Source organism: Heterodontus francisci, chromosome 11, assembly GCF_036365525.1.
Source record: "Heterodontus francisci isolate sHetFra1 chromosome 11, sHetFra1.hap1, whole genome shotgun sequence".
Taxonomy (NCBI): Eukaryota; Metazoa; Chordata; class Chondrichthyes; order Heterodontiformes; family Heterodontidae; genus Heterodontus; species Heterodontus francisci.
The window spans coordinates 65,410,008-65,431,880 of NC_090381.1; the positions used below are offsets into that span (position 1 = coordinate 65,410,008).

The 21,873-nt window shown below is 44.3% G+C and overlaps 1 protein-coding gene across 1 annotated transcript in view; it reads right to left on the bottom strand.

The window, feature by feature from the left end:
- LOC137375291 (neutral cholesterol ester hydrolase 1-like) overlaps positions 1–21,873 on the bottom strand; it is a 57,777-nt gene that overhangs the window by 30,806 nt on the left and 5,098 nt on the right. The window contains exon 2 of the mRNA XM_068042226.1: positions 2,977–3,205. Coding sequence (XP_067898327.1) covers positions 2,977–3,205 — 229 coding nt within the window. The remainder of the gene's footprint in view (positions 1–2,976; positions 3,206–21,873) is intronic.

The window sequence follows — 21,873 nt, forward strand, 5'->3', positions numbered from 1 at the left end:
GTAGGAAACTTTTCTCTCTTTGAGGTTCACGTGTTTTCACAAGATTCAGTTCCGTGGGAAAGAGATGGAGGCAGGCAGAGAGGAGGGGAGGTTCTGTTCCAACAGGGAGCACACGGCTTTCCAAGTCCAAAATCCTCTGTTGGAAGTTCAAATTCAAAACCTCCAACAGTCAGTCAGTCATGTCATCAAAGCTGGTCTGACCACTTCTTGTGTGTATTGGGGAAGCAATGACTGGGTCCCCATTATTCCAACACTGTCGGTTACTATGTAAATATATTTCCAGTCAGGGGCTTGCATTCTTAAGTTTTAATATTCATGTGGCAAAATCGTGTGTGCCTCAGTCTTGGTAGGTGGTGGGGGGGTAGGTAAAATCAAGGAAAACAAAAAGATGTTTTATCAGTACATTAAGAGCAAGAGGATAACTAAGGAAAGGGTAGGGCCTATTACAGATGTACAAGATAACTTATGCGTGGATGCAGAAGACGTGGGCAGGGTTCTTAATGAGTACTTTGTCTCTGTCTTCACAAAGGAGAGGGATGATGCAGACAAGCAAGTCAAAAGAGGAGGAGGGTGAAATATTAGATCTGATAAGCATAATGAGAGAGGAAATACTAGAGGGTCTGACGTCCTTGAAAGTGGATAAATCACCAGGGCCAAATGGATTGTGAAGGAAGCCAGGGAGGAAATTGCGGATGCTTTGAGGATCATTTTCAAATCCTCACTAGATGCAGGCAAGGTACCAGAGGATTGGAGGTCTGTGAATGTTGTACCATTGTTTAAAAAGGGTACGAGGGATAGGCCAAATAATTATAGGTCGGTCAATCTGACCTCAGTAGTGGGCAAATTATTAGAATCAATTCTGAGAGGCAGGATAAACTGTCACTTAGAAAGGCAAAGATCAGGGATAGTCAGCATGGATTTGTTCAGGGAAAGTCATGTCTCACTAACTTAATTGAATTTTTGAGGAAGTAACAAGGAGGATTGATGAGGGTAGTGCAGTGGATGTTGTCTACATGGATTTTAGTAAGGCATTTGACAAGGTCCCACATGACAGACTGGTCAGAAAAGTAAAAGCCCATGGGATACAGGGGAATGTGACAAATTGGATCCAAAATTGGCTCAGTGACAGGAAACAATGGGTAATGGTCAATGGATGTTTTTGCGAATGGAAAGTGGTTGCCAGTGGCGTTTCACAGTGTTGGGTCCCTTGCTGTTTGTGGTATATATTAATGATTTGGACTTAATTGTGGGAGGCATCCCTGGGAAATTTGCAGATGACACAAACATTGGCTGCGTAGTTGATGGTGAAGAAGACAGCTGTAAAATCCAGAATGATATCAATGGTTTGGTTGAGTGGGCGGAAAAGTCGCAAATGGAATTCAATCCGCAGAGGTGCGAGGTAATGTATTTGGGGACAGCAAACAAAGCAAGGGAATACACAATTAATGGCAGGATATTGAGAGGGGATAAAAGAAGTGAGAGACCTTGGAGTGCATGCCCACAGTCCCTGAAGGTGGCAGTAAAGGTAGATAAAGTGGTGAAGAATGCATATGGAATGCTTTCCTTTATTGGCCGAGGTATTGAATACAGAAGCAGGGATGTAATACTGGAACTGTATAAAATTCTGGTTAGGCCACAGCTGGAATATTGCATACAGTTCTGGTCACATTACAGGAAGGACATAATTGCTCTGGAGAGAGTAGAGAGGAGATTTACAAGAATGTTGCCAGAGCTTGAAAATTGCAGTTATGAGGCAAGATTGGATAGACTAGGGTTGTTTTCCTTAAAACAGAGGAGGCTGAGGGGTGACTTAATTAAGGTGTACAAAATTATAAAGGGCCTAGATAGAGGAGCCAGGAAGGACCTGTTTACCCTAGCAGAGAGGTCAATTACCATGGAGGTGTGGGGGGGAACAGATTTAAGGTGATTGGTAGAAGGATTAGAGGGGACCTGAGGAACATCTTTTTCACCCAGAGGGTGGTGGTTGTCTGGGATTCACTACCCGGATTGGTGGTGGATGCAGAAACCCTTAACTCATTTAAAAAGGTACTTGGACCTGCACCTGAAGTGCTGTAACCTGCAAGGCTACGGACCAGATGCTGGAAGGTGGAATTAGAATGGGTGGCTAGTTTTTTCAGCTGGCGCAGACATGATGGTCTGAATAGCCTCTTTCAGTGCTGTAACTTTTCTATGGTTCTAGCTCAGTACCAGGATGCAGTCATGTGACTACATGCCAGAGAGTCTCTGTAACTGTAACACCCAGAGGCAAGTTCTGTAAATAGTTAGCTCTGTACTAATAATTTAGCTGCAATAATCCTGTTTGAGATCTTCAAACATTTGGACTCCAAGCATCTCATTTATGTTGCATCAGACAACATAAAAGAACTCATTACAGTGTCTACAAGTTTTACAATGGGAAAAAAATCCTTCACAGTAACAGGAATGAATGCACAAAGGATAATGCAGAATAAGCAAAGATTGTAGTGACAAGAAGATTAAACTTTGCAACCAACATTCAAAACTGTTAGAGGTTTAAGAGCTTGAATTCTATAGGCCAAACCAGTCAGACAAGTGCTCCCACTTATATAACAAAGATACACTATGATTTTGGTGGAAAGGGGTAGGGGAAGGGGGTAGGAGGCAGGCAATGGACTATTAACATCAATTTGGCAATTGGCTCCAGCGAAAGCGGTCTATCCTCTTCACTCTAAAATTTAGTGCGCAGAACATTGGGCATGCAGAACTGCAGAACTCTATTCTTAATCACATTCCCTGCTTGTGAGACTGCATCAGTGCAAAATCAGGGCTATACTCTTGAAGATTTACTTTGAAAAGACACAGTTAGTGAAAAGAGGCTTTTGTATCTATTTGTCTTTAAACTACAGCAGCTATACAAATTAAATGATGAAAAATGTGTCGTATGGATATTTAGTAAGAAGGTTAAGAAGTTTGTTACTTCTTTTGCAGTACACTTACTTGCACTTCCTAAAGCCCAACCTCCACCGTGTATGTAAATAATGCTTCTCTTTAGTTCACCATCAACCTTCTTCTTGGGTTCAAACACTCTGACTTGCACTCCATTAAATGACGTGTCCGTCACTTGAACTGTTTCACTTGATTGAGGGTCAAGCATCTCAAACATGGTAATAACAAAATTCAGAGCCTTCAGGTGATGGCCAAGTCCCAACTGCTGCACCAGATGACACTGGGGAAAACAAATATAATGAAACTTTATCATTAATTGTACTCACATTTAATCTTTCTGACACTCATTTATTTATGCAGCCAAAAATCTAAAACTTCACTTAAAACAAGATCTTTATTTATTAGCCAACTATCTGTACATGGGGGAAAAAACTTAGTGACATCACGGGAAATCTGCAAGGTGATTGGTTGGGTAAGTAACAGCTGTTAGTGCATTTAAATAGCTTAACAAAAATCAGGTAAAAATGTTTTTTTGAAAAAAAACCTCAAAACCTACTGTATAAGTGATAAGGTGAGTACTACTAAAGTGTATTTTTTTTAATTAGTGTAATTTATTGAGAACTTTAGATTATAGTGGGTAGTGTTTGGAGTAGAACAAGCCCCGTAGCGTAATTAGTATTTTTTAATAGGGCGTAACTAATTAATCTAAAGGTAAGTCATGGCAGGAGAGCTCGCACCCGTGATATGTGGGAAATCAGGAATGCTTCCAGTGTCCCTGACGACCACATGTGGAGTAAGTGTATCCATCTGCAGCTACTGGCTACCCGCATTACAAAGCTGAAGCTGTGGGTGGATTCACTGTGGAGCATCCAAGATGCTGAGGACGTCGTGGATAGCGCATTTAGCGAGGTGGTCACACAGGCAGAAAAGGGATGGGCAGAAAAGGTGGAGTAGTAGGCAGGCAGGTAGTGCCGGAGTCCCCTGTGGCCATCCCCCTCTCAAACAGATATACCGCTTTGGATACTGTTTTGGGGGGGCGGTGGTGGCCTTTCAGGGGAAAGCAGCAACAACCAAGTTCGTGGCACCCTGGATGACTCTGCTGCACAGCAGGGAGGGAAAAAGACTGGGAGAGCCATAGTGATAGGAGATTCAATTGTAAGGGGAACAGAAAGGCGCTTCTGTGGCCGCAAACGAGACTCCAGGATGGTATGTTGCCTCCTGGTGCGAGGGTCAAGGATGTCTCGGAGCGACCGCAGGACATTCTGAAGGAGGAAGGTGAACAGCCAGTGGCCGTGGTACATGTCAGTACCAACGACATAGGTAGAAAAAGGGATGAGGTCCTGCAAGATGAAATTAAGGACTTAGGAGCTAAATTAAAAAGCAGGACCTCAAAGGTAGTAATCTCAGGATTACTTCCTGTGCCACGTGTTAGTGAGTATAGGAACAGGAGAATAGACCAGATGAATGCGTGGCTGGAGAAATGGTGCAGGAGGGAGGGATTTAGATTCCTGGGACATCGGGACCGGTCCAAGGGAAGGTGGGACCTGTACAAGCGGGATGGGTTACACCCAGGCAGGACCGGAACCGACGTCCTCGCGGGGGCATTTGCTAATGCTGTTGGGGAGGATTTAAATTAGAATGACAAGGGGATGGGAACCAGAGCGGGGAGACTGAGGAGGAGGAAACAAGGATAGAAACGAAAGACAGGAAACAAAAAGGCAAAAGTAGAAGGCATAGAAATCAAGGGCAAGAAACAAATAGGGCCATAGTGCAAAATAATGCTAAGATGACTAAGAATGTTAAAAAGACAAGCCTAAAGGCATTGTATCCCAATGCGCGAATTAACTGTGCAAATATATGTAAATGGATACGATGAGACATGGCTGCAGGGTGACCAAGGATGGGAACTGAACATTCAAGGGTATTCAATATTTAGGAAGGACAGGCAAAAGGGAAAGGAAGTGGAGTAACATTGTTAGTAAAAGAGGAAATCAATACAATGATGAGGAAGGATATTAGCTCAGAGAATCAGAGAACGGATTAGTTAACAATTTTGTTGTGCGGGGTCCCTTGGGGAAGGGTGACCATAACATGATAGAATTGGCTGGCATGGAACGATGGGCCGAAGGGCCTGTTTCTGTGCTGCATAACTCTAATTCTTCATTAAGATGGAGAGTGAGAGTTGATTCCGAGACTAGGGTCTTGAATCTAAATAAAAGAAACTATGAAGGTATGAGGCGCGAGTTGGCTGTGATAGATTGGGGAACGTTATTTAAAGGATTGACAGTGGATAGGCAATGGCTGGCATTTAAAGAGCACATGGATGAATTACAACAATTGTCAATTCCTGTCTGGCGCAAAAATAAAACAGGAAGGGTGGCTCAACAGTGGCTTACAAAGGAAATTAGGGATAGTATTAGATCCAAGGAGGAGAAATATAAAATGGCCAGAACAAGCAGCAAACAGAGGATTGGGAGCAGTTTAGAATTCAGCAAAGGAGGACAAAGGGATTGATTAAGAAGGAGAAAATAGAGTATGAGAATAAGCTTGCAGAAAACATAAAAACTGACTGTAAAAGCTTTTATAGATATGTGAAGAGAAAAAGATTAGTGAAGACAAATGTGGGTCCCTTACAGTCAAAAATGGGGGAATTTATAAAGGGGATCAAAGAAATGGCAGACCAATTAAATACATACATTGGTTCTGTCTTCACAAAGGAAGTCACAAATTACCTCCCAGAAATGTTGGGGAACATAACGTCTAGTGAGAAGGAGGAATTGTATGAAATCAGTATTAGTAGGGAAATTAATTGGATTGAAGGCTGATAAATCTCCCAGGCCTGATAATCTACATCCCAGAGTACTTAAGGAAGTGGCCCCAAAAATAGTAGATGCATTGCTGGTCATTTTTCAAAATTCTATAGACTCTGGAACAGTTCCAACGGATTGGAGGGTAGCTAATGTAACCCCACGATTTAAAAAAAAGGGGGTAGAGAGAAAACAGGGAATTACAGACCAGTTAGCCTAACATCAGTAGTGGGGAAAATGCTAGAGTCCATTATAAAAGATGTAATAGCAGAGCACTTGGAAAACCATGACAGGATCGGACAAAGTCAACATGGATTTACGAAAGGGAAATCATGCTTGACAAATCTACTGGAATTTTTTGAGGATGTAACTAGTAGAATAGATAAGGGAGAACCAGTGGATGTAGTGTATTTGAACTTTCAGAAGGCTTTCAATATGGTCCCACATAAGAGATTAGCATGCAAAATTAAAGCTCATGGGATTGGGGGTAAGGTATTGACATGGATAGAGAACTGGTTGGCAGACAGGAAACAAAGAGTAGGAATAAATGGGTCTTTTTCCAAGTAGCAGGCAGTGACTAGTGAGGTACTGCAGGGATCAGTGCTTGGGCCCCAGCTATTCATTATATATTATTGATATAGATGAGGGAATTAAATGTAATATATCCAAGTTTGCAGACGACACAAAGCTGGGTGGGAGTATGAGCTGGGAGGAGGATGCAGAAAAGCTCCAGTGTGATTTGGACAGGTTGAGTGAGTGGGCAAATACATAGCAGAAGCAGTATAACGTGGATAAATGTAAGGTTATCCACTTTGGTGGCAAAAACAGAAAGGCAGATTATCTGAACGGCGATAGATTGGGATAGGGGGAGGTGCAGCGAGACCTGGGTGTCCTTGTGCATCAGTCGCTGAAAGTAAGCATGCAGGTGCAGCAGGCAGTTAAGAAGGCAAATGGTACGTTGGCCTTCATAGCGAGAGGATTAGAGTACAGGAGCAAGGATGTCTTGCTGCAATTATACAAGGCCTTGGGGAGATCACATCTGGAGTACTGTGTGCAGTTTTGGTCTCCTTATCTGAGGAAGAATGTTCTTGCTATGGAGGGAGTGCAGCGAAGGTTCACCAGACTGATTCCTGGGATGGCAGGACCGACGTATGAAGAGAGATTGGGTCGATTAGGCTTGTATTCGCTAGAGTTTAGAAAAATTAGAGGGGCTCGCATAGAAATCTACAGAATTCTAACAGGACTGGACAGATTAGATGCAGGAATGATGTTCCCGATGGCGGGGAAATCCAGGACCAGTAGTCACAGTCTAAGGTTAAGGGGTAAACCATTTAGGACAGTGATGAGGAGGGATTTCTTCACCCAGAGAGTGGTGAACCTGTGGAATTCTCTACCACAGAAAGCAGTTGAGGCCAAATCATTAAATATATTCAAAAAAAGTGTTAGATATAGTTCTTAAGGCTAAAGAGATCAAGGGATACAGGGAGAAAGCAGGAACGGGGTACTGAGTTTGGATGATCAGCCATGATCGTGTTGAATAGCGTAGTAGGCTCGAAGGACCGAATGGCCTACTCCTGCTCCTATTTTTCTATAAAATGAGTCTGAAGATAAATTCAGTACAAGGATTGTGCAGCTATTTCACAGTAATTTGTGAAATGTGCAGACTTTCTTTCAACACGGAAGTTCCCTAATACAAACTGTAAACTTCTTATTCAGAATAATCCAGACTGAAATGCAGAAATGGTTACGTAGGCCTGGATTTTACACACCCCGCTACCCCCCAACCCCACTGAGGTGGAATCGGAGGCGGGGGAGCGCATGAAGTATCGCGACAGGTGGTGGTTGGGGGGGAAGCGGGCCTGTCACCTCCCCGCCGCCCAGCAATTTTCCCAGGGGCGGGAAAGGCAGACGACAGCCTTCCCATCCAAAAACCAATTGAGTCCCTGTAGTGGCCTATTAACGGCCAATTAAGAGCCGCTTCCTGTCGTGGGATCTTACCAGCGGTAGTGGAAGGAAGGGGTGGGGCCTCGCCGCGCAGGGAGGAAACCTTGTAAAATGAGGCGCCCTCCCTGCGGGGGTTGGGGGGGGCTCACTTCTTCATGGCAATTTGTGGCCCACGGAGGAACCCCACTGGGAACAACTTTATTCCCCAGGAACACCCTCCCCTTGGAATGAACCCCCCCTTTCCTGGGCCTTCTGGACTGACCCCGGCGACCCCGCCTCACCTACCTCTGGTCTAGGGTTCCAGCACTGGGCCTGGGTCCAAAGCCTCTACAAACCGGCAGTGGCCACCGCTGCAGTGGCACTGCCGATACTGCCATGCTGCCAGCACTCTGATCGGCTAGCAGCTCTTGGAGGCAGGATCCCCATCCCTTTAAAGTATTTAAAGGGATGGGGATCCTACCTCCTAAACACGGATTCTAAAAGTCTGAAGGATCGCACAAAAAGGTGCCTTCAGCACAAAATCCAGCCTGTAAGTTACATGTTAGACTCATTATTTCTTGATAATTCAAATGCCTGAAATCACCTTGCTTTTCTTCACCCTACAGCAATGTGGGGAAAGATTGATAACAAAGTACAACTTTAATCTGGCTCGTTCATAATACAAAGATAGGTATTCACCTTGATTTTAGTAAATATTTGAATGTGGGGTAGATTTGTCCACTTATACAAACTTCCAAAATAAATTTCTTATCCTAAATCTATGGTGGTCAGAATACAATCATGATACAGCGCCCCCAAGTGGACTCTACTGCCAGTGAAGTCCTGCAGCTCGGAAACTTACACTTTGGGAGTGTCACTATTGCAGCTTTATGCTAATAATCATGTTTGGAACAGGTGAAGACTCTATCACCTAACTCAAAGTTGGTCCATTGCCCATTGGGTTTTGGCCTAGTTTCATGCTGGAGCTATGGGAGAAGTATGTCAGAGCAACTGAAGACTTTCAAGCCCAATGTATTTTGCAAGCACTTTCTAGTGGCATTTTATAAGGGGATTTCCATGGGAGTGCTCTCATTCATCCACTGCAACTTCGGTAAATGAACCAGAGAAGAACTGTAAAAAGGAACATGTTTTCATATGAATAAAAGCAAAATACTGCGGATGCTGGAAATCTGAAATAAAAACAAGAAATGCTGGAACCACTCAGCAGGTCTGGCAGAATCTGTGGAAAGAGAAGCAGAGTTAACGTTTCGGGTCAGTGACCCTTCTTCGGAATGAGTTATATTTTCAAAAGTGACACTAACACATGACATGAATTATTAGATATATATATAGATGGATAACAATCTGTCCAATAGACATTGAAAGAGAATGTCTGACAGATTGAGTAAACGGTACATTTCATTGAAGTATCTTTTTTAAGGATCTCTAAGGTCACCATTTTGAATTTCTAGTTTTTAGCCAATTACATTTTGAACTGATTCCTAAAAGGCAAATTTGCACAGATCAAGCAAGCTAGAGTTTTCTCTATCTTCCTTGCATTACCCATCCATTTCCCAACAGCCAAGCTGAGATAATCCAGCAACTCACTATGTGGAGAACTACAGGAAAGAACTCAAGTTCTAACATTCTGTGCTGCAGCTCAATGTTTTGACATGGTGTACCATAGATAATGTCCTACAACTTATAGTTTGAGTTATAGGAAAATGTATTTTATAAGTAAACTATAATGCAACTGGAAATTAGGTTTAATGGAGAACAATTTATTGATGGGTTGATCCAAAACAGCGGATGATTACATCCTTCTGAACTTTTGTAAAAATGTAATTATCGTTCTTCATAGAACAAAGAAAGCTATTTGATCTCTTCTCCCACACTTTACTTCGATAATACAGTATTAAATACTAATTGCCTTTAACAGAAGTTAATACTGGTCTTAAACTGAACTTCTATGGAATAGTACAGTTAGGGATGGTGAGGTTACATACAGTGAAACCTGTCAATTCTGGACACCTAAGAAACTTGAATCAGGTTACTTTCAAAATGGTCACTTTATGTATGGTAAACCAAGTGAGCCACATATTCCAAGATTGGCTGGATCTCTTGCAGCATTTATTCTTTCTTTTGCTTTCACCTGCGATTGTACCCAATTCTGGAGCCCTACCAGTGGGATGGGACTTCGGTTCATTTTCTGTTTGTTGGATTTACCGGTTCATTACCATCCCAAAGGCCTTTTCCATTGAGGAAGGGACGTCCTGATTCTGGAATCTGCAACATTGGCACCCTGCACTGTTGTGAGAGAAGTTCCAAAAGCAGGAGGCCACCCGTGAGCAGGCAAAGAAGGGAAAATGACATTGCAGCATTGGAGGAGACATTCAGCTCCTCCCTGCTGCTGCCAGTCTCTCCTGTAACCACCAGATCCTTTTGTATTTCTCCTTTTCAAATATTTTCATATTAAATATTATTCTCTACCTCAATAGCCACATGTGGTGAAGAACCTCATGGTGTAATAGTCCTCAGGTTAAGAACCTTCTGCCTCCCTTCCCCCTTGGTTCTTCCACTTTACTTGTCGATCCTTTCTGTGCTGCTCCCGCTCCATGTTGTTGTTGTTGTTGTTCCTGGCTCTTCAGAGCATTATGGTGCCCATCTCATCCACTCCCCCATAGCTGCTCTCCCCCTTGAGATCCAATCTCCTGACTCTTTCCCCAGTTCCCTTCTCTTCCCTTTCTCCTTTGCTTACTGAAACCCCCATTCTCCAATCCACAAGAACATAAGAAAAATGAGCAAGAGTAGGCCATTTGGCCCCTAGAGCCTGCTCCACCATCTAATAAGATCATGGCTGATCTGACTGTGGTTTTAACTCCACTTTCCTGACTGTGCACACTCCCCCCCACCCCAAACCCTTTACTCCCTTGTAGATCATTTCTTCCTGCCCCTGATTTCAGAGATCTCCCCAACTGCCACCTCCTGCCCCCAATTTCACAGATCCGAATGCTGACTACTTAACCCATACCCCACCAAATACTAAGACCACCCCATATCAGACTCCTTCTTGAATGTTGACACCCAGGATTTCTGATTTTCCGTCCCCTCCTGAACACACTCCACACAGTTGTGGCTCTCTGAAGTGCTGGTCGAGTGATGTCACAGATTAGGGGAACACTGCAGCTGGAAATATAATGTAATGATTATGTAAATCATCTAGCGACAGTGTCCTGGAGACCCATACCCTACTTTGAGAGAGTATAAGTCATTCCAGTGCAGTTCCTGATTTTTGTGGAATGGGAAGTTCCTTACTCAGCATCCATAGCAGTAGAGAACCCTCTCCAGCCCTGGGATGGAGCTGGGCAAGCATATAATCCAAGGGATAGAGCAGTTTCTCTGGGTCAAGAGAGCCAAATTCTACAAATGCCATTTTTGATGCATTGAAGGCTGTCTGTACTTCATAATTTGTGAGCATCATGGTTTCAAGGTGCAGCTTGTATCTATATTAGGGACTATCTGTACAAGTTTTACTCAATTCTATTGAATAGTAATCTAAGAGACATTAAAAAAAAACTTTAGTTCTTTGGTTTGGAAATTCAGACAGACATTAGTCACAAAAAAATATTAGTTTATCTTCTGTAGTCAGGTAGAGGCAAAGTTGGGCATTAATGCTGCCCAAGTTTATTTTGTTTTCATTAAACAATTTATTTTGAATAGTCAACAATATTACAATAAGTACTTGGGACAATGTTTATATTCAACAGTTTGTGTTGTGCTACCCATTATTAACATTATACTAGGTTGCTAAATACAAATATACATTAAATGTGATCAATTGTAAAAGTCTCCTTCCTCAACGGGTGAACAAATGCTCAAACATGAGACATTGAGTCCTGACACAATCATCAGCTGCCACAAAGTATAGAAGTCAGCTGACCACTGCTGAATGTAGAGGAAAGTTCACCAATGTGTTATGTGTAACCTCAAAGCTATGAAACTGTTTTACAAGATACGCGATTACACAAGGATGTAGATAAAAGGTCAGCCAACTGTTGCCCTTCAATTCTAAAAAACAAAAATAGAAAGTAAAGAAGATAGCAATAAAATACAAAAATCTAAACTCACATCCACTGCAGTAATAATTCAAAGCCAAACATATTTTCTCCAGCACATGAAACATTACCAAATCTCAATCAGAAAGAGCAGTGGTTTCTTAACAATTCCAATCAGATTTGTATAAAAGTAGAAATTGTCTATTAAAACTATCAGTTTACTGCTTTGCTCTAACTGAATTCTTGAATTAATAATTAATTGGGCTGTGGTACAACTCCTAATTGAAATTTTATTTATTGAACTCTTAATCCAATCGCATTTCTCAAGGGCAGTTAGGGATGGGCAATAAAAGCTGGCCTAGCCAGCGACGCCCACATCCTATGAAGGAATTATTTTAAAAATCCTAATAATCCAGCTACATGTTTGTCAAGGTTAAACAGTACTATATTTGTACATGAATACATTATGTGTAGTTCAACCAAACCTTAAAGAAGTTTCACTCACATAGACTGTTACAAATTTCAGCGCTGGTGGAGGAGGTATTTAGTTCCACCGAGATGCCACTCCTTTTGCCTATGATGCAAAAGTCCAATAAAGGGAAAGCAGGTCTGCCAGGATGATGTCCCCCACCAAAAATCCATACAGTTCCCCCTACCCTGTGACCAACATACACCTGCATAATGCAGGAATGCTTACTGTACAAGGATGTAAGTGTGCCCTACAATTTAGTTTTCGAACAATTAATTATTGCAAATAAGAATTAAGTAACAAAACACTGGTGACTTGTCTGAAGGAATTTCTCTTCATTCGTCTATAATGGCTGAACAACATCCCATCCCACCCCACCCTCAAAAACACTATTCCTATTTTCCTGCCGTACACAGAAATTGCCATAAAAAACATGAACATCCCAGCCCATTTCTGTCAATGATCCTCTCCCTAGGATTTGAGATAGTCATTCCTGTATTGATTGACAGTTAGATTTCCCACCCTGGTGGTACAGCAGCCTGCCAAGAATTTCCCCACATATCTACCTCGATCCAAAACTAGCTAACGATGAATTAGTGAAGTGTTGTATTGCTTGCCTTTCTTCATATGGGGGAAATGTAGAAAAGTTCTGTAAACCACAGGATCAAGAGTAATATACTATATTGTCTATGCTATTGCTTAACTGTTCATTCTTAATCTAGCTATTCTGTCTTTTATAGCATAAGCCACTATCTGATATGTCTTTATTCTACTGCTTTGTGAAGTCTAGATCATCACGGGGGGGGGGGTTCGATATATATATACAAATCCAGAAAATTAAACCGTCCACGGGTTTCTGTTCAACCACTGGGCTCACTACAATACTAGAAATTGGTGGCCTGTAAATAAGTGAGAAGCACGCTCAAGTTATTGGAAAAGAAAATTGAGCACGGTGTAAAGTGGGTTGCCGATTTGTTATCAGCCCATTTGGCCTACAGATATTGATCAATTTCACCCCCTTTTTTTTGCGTTGTAAAATTTATAACATTCTTCGATCTGGAAGGCCCAAACCATTTTAACATCACATCCAGTCTGCATGCACTAAATAAATGAATATATCACATCCAGTCATATAATTTAATATAATATTGTGAATAACAATGTTACTAGTGTTAATGACTGGTTCAGTAGCTAAGATCAAGATCAATAAATGCACAACTGGCATGAAATTTGAACAGAGGTCAGCAATTCCTCTTCAACCAGGACTTCTGCAAGGCATGTGGTTAAAAACCATATCTGCGCAGCGTGATAAATGAATTTGGTGAACTAAACCTCACAAATTCCTATTCTTTAGTAAACCATAATTTGCTTTAAAGGTTTAAAAAAGGGCAATTGTTTCTTTTAAAGATAAAGACAGAATTTTGTGGCTGACGGTGAATTCCCGCCACTGGGACTGAAAGCAGCAGCCAAGACCACTTCAGCCGGCAGCAGAACCCAGGGTGGCATGTTGCCAGCGGCGACAAATTAAGAGGCTGCTCTTGGGGCTGCCATCCAATTAAGGCCCCCAAAAGCTGCCAGCCCAATCAGAGTGACAACAGCTAGCAGTCATCACTGCTGAGGCTGCAACACCAGGGAGACAGTGCCTCAATGGCTGGGCACCCTTGTAGAGGGGTATGTGTGGTTGGGGGCAGCCAGAACTATGCGGGGGTGGGGGGAGCAGTGGTCATTGAGCACCTATTGCTGCATCGGGTCCCCTCTATGGGCCAAGAAGTGCCCATAAAGGAGGGACCCCCAACAGAGTCCACTGGGAGGCTGCCAGGTTTCACCAGGCAGTGTCCCCACACAGCGATGGGTCCTCCTGATGCAGGCAATATGCCCGGCCGTGGGAAGTGGCCCTTAATTGGCCACTGGTTTGGCTCAATTGGCCACCTGACAGGTGACGGTCCCAACTTTCCTGCCGCTGGCAATATGGATTGGCAGCGGAAAGATGTAAGCCTTCCGCTATTTTGCCACCCTCTCACCTCCCAGCCCATCACAAATGGGCCAGGAAAATTCAACCCAATGTTACATGCAAAAATAAATAAAACTTTTTTCTAAGCCATTTTTGTTAACTACTTTATCTCTTAGAGATGGGCTAAGACCAGGGAAGATTGATCCAATTAGAATATACATTATCAGCCCCAGGTTTATATATTACCAAGAAAATAATTAGTGCCACAGTATCCAAATACAACAATGTGGCAATGCAGAATATTGATATCCAAGACTTCATACAGGACCAGCTATATTAGTTCAAGATCCAAAACCAGTGCTACCAAAAGGTGTCCTACAGATTTCTGGAAAGATACTAAACAACACCAGATAGCCCAATTGTTTCCTTTGGAGAGTGGGATTCTCAAAGCAGATCGTTAAATTACTTGATTTATAATAATTAGGAACAATTTTCCTAACCCACTCTGTCTCATAGCCGGACAGAAGCAGTGCAAAGTGTGCTGTTCCTGTTGAGGTCCAGGATTTCCTGAGGCTTCTTCAGCACGTGCTGTTGGAGCAGCTGAACATTAAGCCTCAGACTGGGACTTTCGGACTCCCGAATTTAACTCTGTGTAAGCGAATGGGTGTTGAACAAGTTAAAATTTCACCCCAGCTGATCTCCCACCAGCAGCTAGGTCTTGATTATATCCAAAAATCTTAGGAGTGGGGAAAATAAAAATAACAATTTTCCACACTGTCTTCAATCTACCCCTAGGACTCTTACCAATCATATGGCAACAGGCCACTTTGCCATGTTTCACTGGACACCCCTGCAGTTGCATTTTCCAAGGATAATGAAAGAGAAGATAAGGAATACATATTTACACCTACTGCAGGTGCAGGCCCAGCTCTAACTCCAAGGAAAGTCACAGAGTTCCTGGGATAACATAAAAGGGGCAAAATCCAAGGGAAACAAGTCTGTACCCTGCGTTCCTGACCCAGCAAAATAGGTGTTTCCTGGGAGCAGGATTTGGGAAAATCAGCTATTCCAAATTGAGGTAGATGCCATGGAAAATTTGCAGTGATAGAAATACCACTGACCACCTCCAGGCGCGTATCCATTGTCTCTCGAGATAAGGAGGCCCGAAAGAAAGAAAGAAAGAAGAAATATTTGGATTTACCACTGCTGGCAAACTCTTACCACCTGCCCAATTCAGAGCAGGAAAACATCCAAAATGCTTTTATTTTCCCCATTACTTGCTTCATATATACTTTACATTTATTTTAAGATGGACTATGTTTTTGAGTACAGAGTCTTTTAAAGTTACTTTGCCATTTTTCCCTTCTTTCCTCCGTCCCATATCTCTGGCTCTATAATACAGCAGTAGCATGTACACAAGTGCAATTCAGCTTGACAGGCCCTCCAGTTTTTCTTCCCATGCAGTGGGGGAAATGCCTGGCCACTGCTCTGCATCTGATCAAGGCAGAAAAATTGAGACTGGGATAGTCAGGGTTAGGGTTAGGGTTAGGGTTAGCTGAGGACATGGAGCCAGGACTGCAGTTAAGTTTGGATTGCCTCACTGGGGGTAATTGGTTGTGCCCTGGCGAGGCAAGGGTGGTCATTTGGGGAGGGGGGAGGGAAGGAGGGCTGGGGGTGGTTGGGGAAGTGGGGGTGGCCCTCAATCGGGCGCCCTGTGCCCGAATGTCAGGGCCACCCGCAGGGAGCGGAGAGGCCAACAGTGGAGTGGCCTTTCCCAGCTCCAGGACGCCCGCTTGCCACAGGTAAAATTCCTGTGGAGGCAGGCAAAGGCCCTTAAGTGGCTATTAAGTAGCCTGTAAATTGGGGTGGAGGCAGGAGCGGGTCAGGAAGGCCTCCCGGAGTCTCCCGCTCCATTTTACGCTACCCCCACCACCCTAAACCCGTCCGCCACCATCCGGCTTGCTGCGGTGGTGTAAAATTCCAGCCTCTGTTTCTGCTTAAAATGTTTACATATTTGGTTTCAGTTGAATATGGTTAGGATCTAATTAATACATTAAAAAATCTTACATTTGAGATCTCCTGTCCACAAAACCATACTTTCTCGTCAGGTTCTGTCATGATTTTGCACCAGTTTTTTTCTACGGTAAATTTTTATATCCACATTTTTAAATGGAAACTGCCTAAAACTGGTCATCGATAATTATGCTCTCCTGCCAGGGGTTTGCTGGGCGGAATCTTCCCGTCTCAGTGGAAGCGGGTTAAGAGGCGAGACTGGGAGGAAACTTGGAAATTAGTGCATTGGTTCAGCTACCCAACGCATTCACGCCTCCGAGCAATCTTGTCAGAGGCAAGGTCAATACGGCAGTGGCTACTTGCCTGGCCGCAGTAGACAGTCAATTAGGCCCATTAAGCGGCCAATTAGGGGCAAGTTTATGGCATTGATGGGATCTTCCTGAGGGCAGACGGGCTCCTAATTGAGGCTGGAACACAGCAGGTAAATGGAGAGGCCTCCAGGCGGCAGGGCAGGGGGGCCATCAGTGCCTCTTAATCACTCCAACATAGAGCCACTGGGCTGAGAAGGCTATGGCTGCAGCTACAAGCCATCCTGTGGAGTGGCACACTGCTGACCTGACAGCTATGGCCCTGAATGATATTTAAATTTCCAGAATGCTGCAGAAAAGCGCCTCCATTGAGGCGCCCTCGTGGTCCCCTACATGCAACAACAGTGCACACCTCTCCCAGTGGGGCTGCTGGCCGTCCTGAGCTTTAGGCCCACTGATTGGGCCTCCCAGCTCAAGAACCTGCCCACAATTCTTAATTTGACAACAATCTCTTAATTGGCCGCTTCCTGTAAGATCGCGACACCCTGCGGCCAGCTGGCACCATTGGGGTCGGGACCCGCATTTGTTCCAGAAGGCAGAAAAATTTCAAAGGCGGTAAGGTTCTGCCCGCTGTATTCTATCAGTTTTGCATCTCCCAGCTACTCAGCTAGAAAAACTCCTCTCCTGGAAATGAATGGGAAGGAAAATCAGGAGAGCTGTATAACAGATGGCATCCAATATTATCTGTCTTACACTATCGGCAAGTTCAAATTATCCCCCTTTGCTCCAATCAACTCTTCCTCTGTACTTGCCAAATTGGCCACCGGATGTCTCAAAGTGCTTTACAGCCACTGAAGTACTTTTGAATTGTAGGGTTGGATTTTGTTGTCCCACTATGCAGAAAATGGCAGCCGCCCCACACAGGTGCTGCGCCACTGTGATTAGGCAGCGGGCAGCCACTTAACATATTGACAGCGGCCGAGCCTCCCAATCACATGGCGGAGTGGCATTGGCGACGTTGGTGCAATTTTTAAAAGACTGCCAGCCCTGCAAACAGTTCAAAATAATAAAGTTGACCCCTTTCCCACCATACATTAAATAACGCAGAGTTTTTAAAAACTCATTCATGGGATGTGGGCATCACTGGCGAGAACAGTATTTATTGCCCATCCCTAATTGCCCTTGAGAAGGTGGTAGTGAGCTACCTTCTTGAACTGCTGTAGTCCATGTGGTGTAGGTACACCCACAGTGCTGTTAGGGAGGGAATTTCAGGATTTAGACCCAGCAACAGTGAAGGAACGGCGATATAGTTACATGTCAGGATGGTGTGTGACTTGACCCCCTTCTTCCCCTGCTATCCACTAAATAATGCAGAGGCGACACCTTCCCCACCTCATTAATGCCAGCTTCTCCTGGACAGGAAAGTGAGGGTGCGTGAGTGCCGCTATATGTGCTCAAGATTGGGAACTGAAGGTAAGATCACGGGGAATTAAATTTAAATTTAAATTTTATGCAGAGAGGTATTTCAAATATGTAAAGTAGGGTCATGCCATAGAGCGGCGGAGGTGCTACCACAGAGCCTCGCTGCCACCAGGACGAGCAGGCCCGGCAATCCTGCCGTCAAGCTCCGTGGCAGATGCTGCCACTCCAATTCTCTAGCCAACCGCGCCATGAAACCCGAAGTTGAATGAGAATGGACAGAGACTGCTGGAGTTGTGTACCTATCACAGCCTCTGCATCACCAACTCATTCTTTCATACTGAACCCTGTCACCAGGTTTCATGGAGACTCCCAAGATCACGTCGTTGGCACCAGCTGGACTCATCACAAGGCGAACCTCCATAAGCAGTGTTCAAATCACACGCAGCTTCCACAGTGCGTACTGCGACACCGACCACTCCCTGGTGTGCAGCAAAGTTAGACTCAAACCAAAGAAGCTACATCACTCCAAGCATAAGGGCTGCCCACGCATCAACACTAACAGAATTTCTTACCCACAGCTAGAACATAGAAAAACATAGAAAAATACAGCACAGAACAGGCCCTTCGGCCCACGATGTTGTGGGCTGTCTCAAAAGTTTTTTAATTCACTTGAAAAAACCCTTCAAAAAACTCCTGCAGGAGATGCAGAGACCAAGTGGGCCCACATCAGAGACGCCATCTATGACTCAGCAATGACTACCTTTGCCAAACGCGAGAAGCAGAATGCAGACTGGTTTCAAACTCACTCTGAAGAGCTGGAACCTGTCATAGCTGCTAAGCGCATTGCAATGCTGAACTACAAAAAAGCCCCCAGCGAGTTAACATCCTTAGCACATAAAGCCGCCAGAAGCACCACGCAAAGAACAGCCAGGCGCTGTGCAAATGACTACTGGCAACACCTATGCAGTCATATTCAGCTGGCCTCCAACACCGGAAACATCAGGGGAATGTATGATGGCATTAAGAGAGCTTTTGGGCCAACCATCAAGAAGATCACCACCACCACCCCCCCCACCCCCACCTCAAGTCTAAATCGGGGGAAACAATCACTGACCCAAGCAAGAAAATGGACCGCTGGGTGCAGCACTACCTAGAACTGTACTCCAGGGAAAATTATGTCACTGATACCGCCCTCAATGCAGCCCAGTCTCTGCCAGTCATGGATGAGCTGGACAAACAGCTAACAAAACTGACACTCAGTAATGCCATCGATTCTCTAGCTAGTGGAAAAGCCCCTGGAAAGGATGGCCAAGCCTGCTATACTCTCAGCATTCCATGAACTGCTTTGCCTGTGCTGGGATGAGGGAGCAGTACCACAGGACACACGCGATGCCAATATCATCACCTTCGAAAAGAACAAGGGTGACCGCGGTGACTGCAACAACTACTGTGGAATCTCCCTGCTCAGTATAGTGGGGAAAGCCTTCACTCGAGTCATTTTAAACAGACTCCAGAAGCTGGCTGAGCGTGTCTACCCTGAGGCACAGTGCTGCTTTCGAACAGAGAGATCCACTATTGACATGCTGTTCTCCCTTCGCCAGCTACTGGAGAAATGCCGCGAACAACGGATGCCCCTCTACGTTGCCTTCATAGATCTCACCAAAGCCTTTGACCTCGTCAGCAGACGTGGTCTCTTCAGACTACTAGCAAAGATCGGATGTCCACCAAAGCTACTCAATATCATCACTTCATTCCATGACTATATGAAAGGCACAGTTCAGCATAACGGTGCCTCATCAGACCCATTTCCTATCCTGAGTGGTGTGAAACAGGGCTGTGTTCTCACACCTACACTGTTTGGGATCTTTTTCTCACTGCTGCTCTCACATGCGTTCAAGTCTTCAGAAGAAGGAATTTTCCTCCACACAAGATCAGATGGCAGGTTGTTCAACCTTGCCCATCTTAGAGCAAAGACCAAAGTACGGAAAGTCTTCATCAGGGAACTCCTCTTTGCTGACGATGCTGCATCAACATCCCACATGGAAGAGTGTCTGCAGAGACTCATTGACAGGATTGTGGCTGCCTGCAACGAATTTGGCCTAACCATCAGCCTCAAGAAAACTAACATCATGGGACAGGACGTCAGAAATGCTCCATCTAACAATATCGGCGACCACGCTCTGGAGGTGGTTCAGGAGTTCACCTACCTAGGCTCAACTATCATCAGTAACCTGTCTCTCGATGCAGAAATCAACAAGCGCATGGGAAAGACATCTGCTGCTACGTCCAGACTGGCCAAGAGGGTGTGGGAAAATGGCACACTGACACAGAACACAAAAGTCAGTGTCTTTCCAAGCCTGTGTCCTCAGTACCTTGCTCTACGGCAGCGAGGCCTGGACAACATATGTCAGCCAAGAGTGACGTCTGAACGCATTCCATCTTCGCTGCCTCCAGAGAATTCTTGGCATCATGTGCAGGACCGTATCTCCAATGCAGAAGTCCTCGAGGCGGCCAATGTCCCCAGCATATACACCCTACTGAGCCAGCAGCGCTTGAGATGGCTTGGCCATGTGAGCTGCATGGAAGATGGCAGGATCCCCAAGGACGCATTGTACAGCGGGCTCGTCACTGGTATCAGACCCACCGGCCATCCATGTCTCCGCTTTAAAGACATCTGCAAACACGACATGACGTCCTGCAACACTGACCACAAGTCGTGGGAGTCAGTTGCCAGCGTTCGCCAGAGCTGGTGGACAGCTATAAAGGAGGGGCTAAAGAGAGGCGAGTTGAAGAGACACAGCAGCTGGCAGAAAACAGACAGAAGTGTAAGGAGCGAGCCAACTGTGTAAAAGCCCCGACAACCAATTTTATCTGCAGCGTCTGTGGAAGAGTCTGTCACTCTAGAATTGACCTTTATAGCCACTCCAGCGCTGCTCCACAAACCACTGACCACCTCTAGGTGCTTACCCATTGTCTCTCGAGACAGGGGGTCAATGAATATTTCCCAACTATTTTAGTATTTTCAATCTAGAATATCTGCATGCCGATATCTACAGATAGAGTAAAAAACAACCTACTAAGAATTATTATGTTGACTTCTTAGACGCAAGGAAGGCTTTCACTTTTTATCAACTTTCAAAATAATGCACAAGGTGCAACAAGGTCCCAATTGTAACTTTTGGCAGGTCTTTGGTGATGAAGTGACTATTAAATTCACTCGCTGCAGAAAATTTGAGACCTGGGCTATTTTAACTCCTAGGCTGCATATTAATATTAGGCTGATGACATTTTATCCAAATGAATATAATTTTCTAACACATCAAAAGCTTGCATTCAACGCACAAAAAACTGGTTTAAATAAAAGATCTCAATGCACATTAGATTTGGCCCACAATTATTCACATTCTGAGTTTGCTATCTCATCATTGGGATAGGTGGCACTTTCTCAGTTGCTGATGGTAGGAAGAAGGATTAAACAGCCCAGTCTAAAGCATGGCTACCTGACCTGAACCCGACCAGACCTAACGACATGTGTTGGGTCCGGTTCGGGTCGGGCTGGACGTGGACAGTGATGCCTTGCTCTGGGAAGTAATCTTCAAATGAACATTCAGGACGTCAAGGCAGGAAACGTGCAGTAAAGCCTGGCTACCTGATCAAACCCGACTACATGCGTCGGGTTTGGGTCAAGTCGGGCATTTAAAAAAACCCGGTTCGGGTTTGGGTTGGCTGTTGTCGGGTCAGGCATTAATTATATACCTGAGCCAGGCTTTAGCCCAGTCCATTTTCACTTAACAGCTGCAAAATGTGTCTAAGCCAGAAGCCTTGGACTTATTATGAATGGAACATCATTCATGTGCAATTGTCTCCTAGGATTTCTTTTTTGTAAATGGGAAAAGCTAAACATACCCAACAACAACTGGTTTGCAAAAGCATTTTACAAAAAACAATAGTTGATAACATATACAAAGTTCACTATGTTCCTAGTTGCGCATAAAAACTG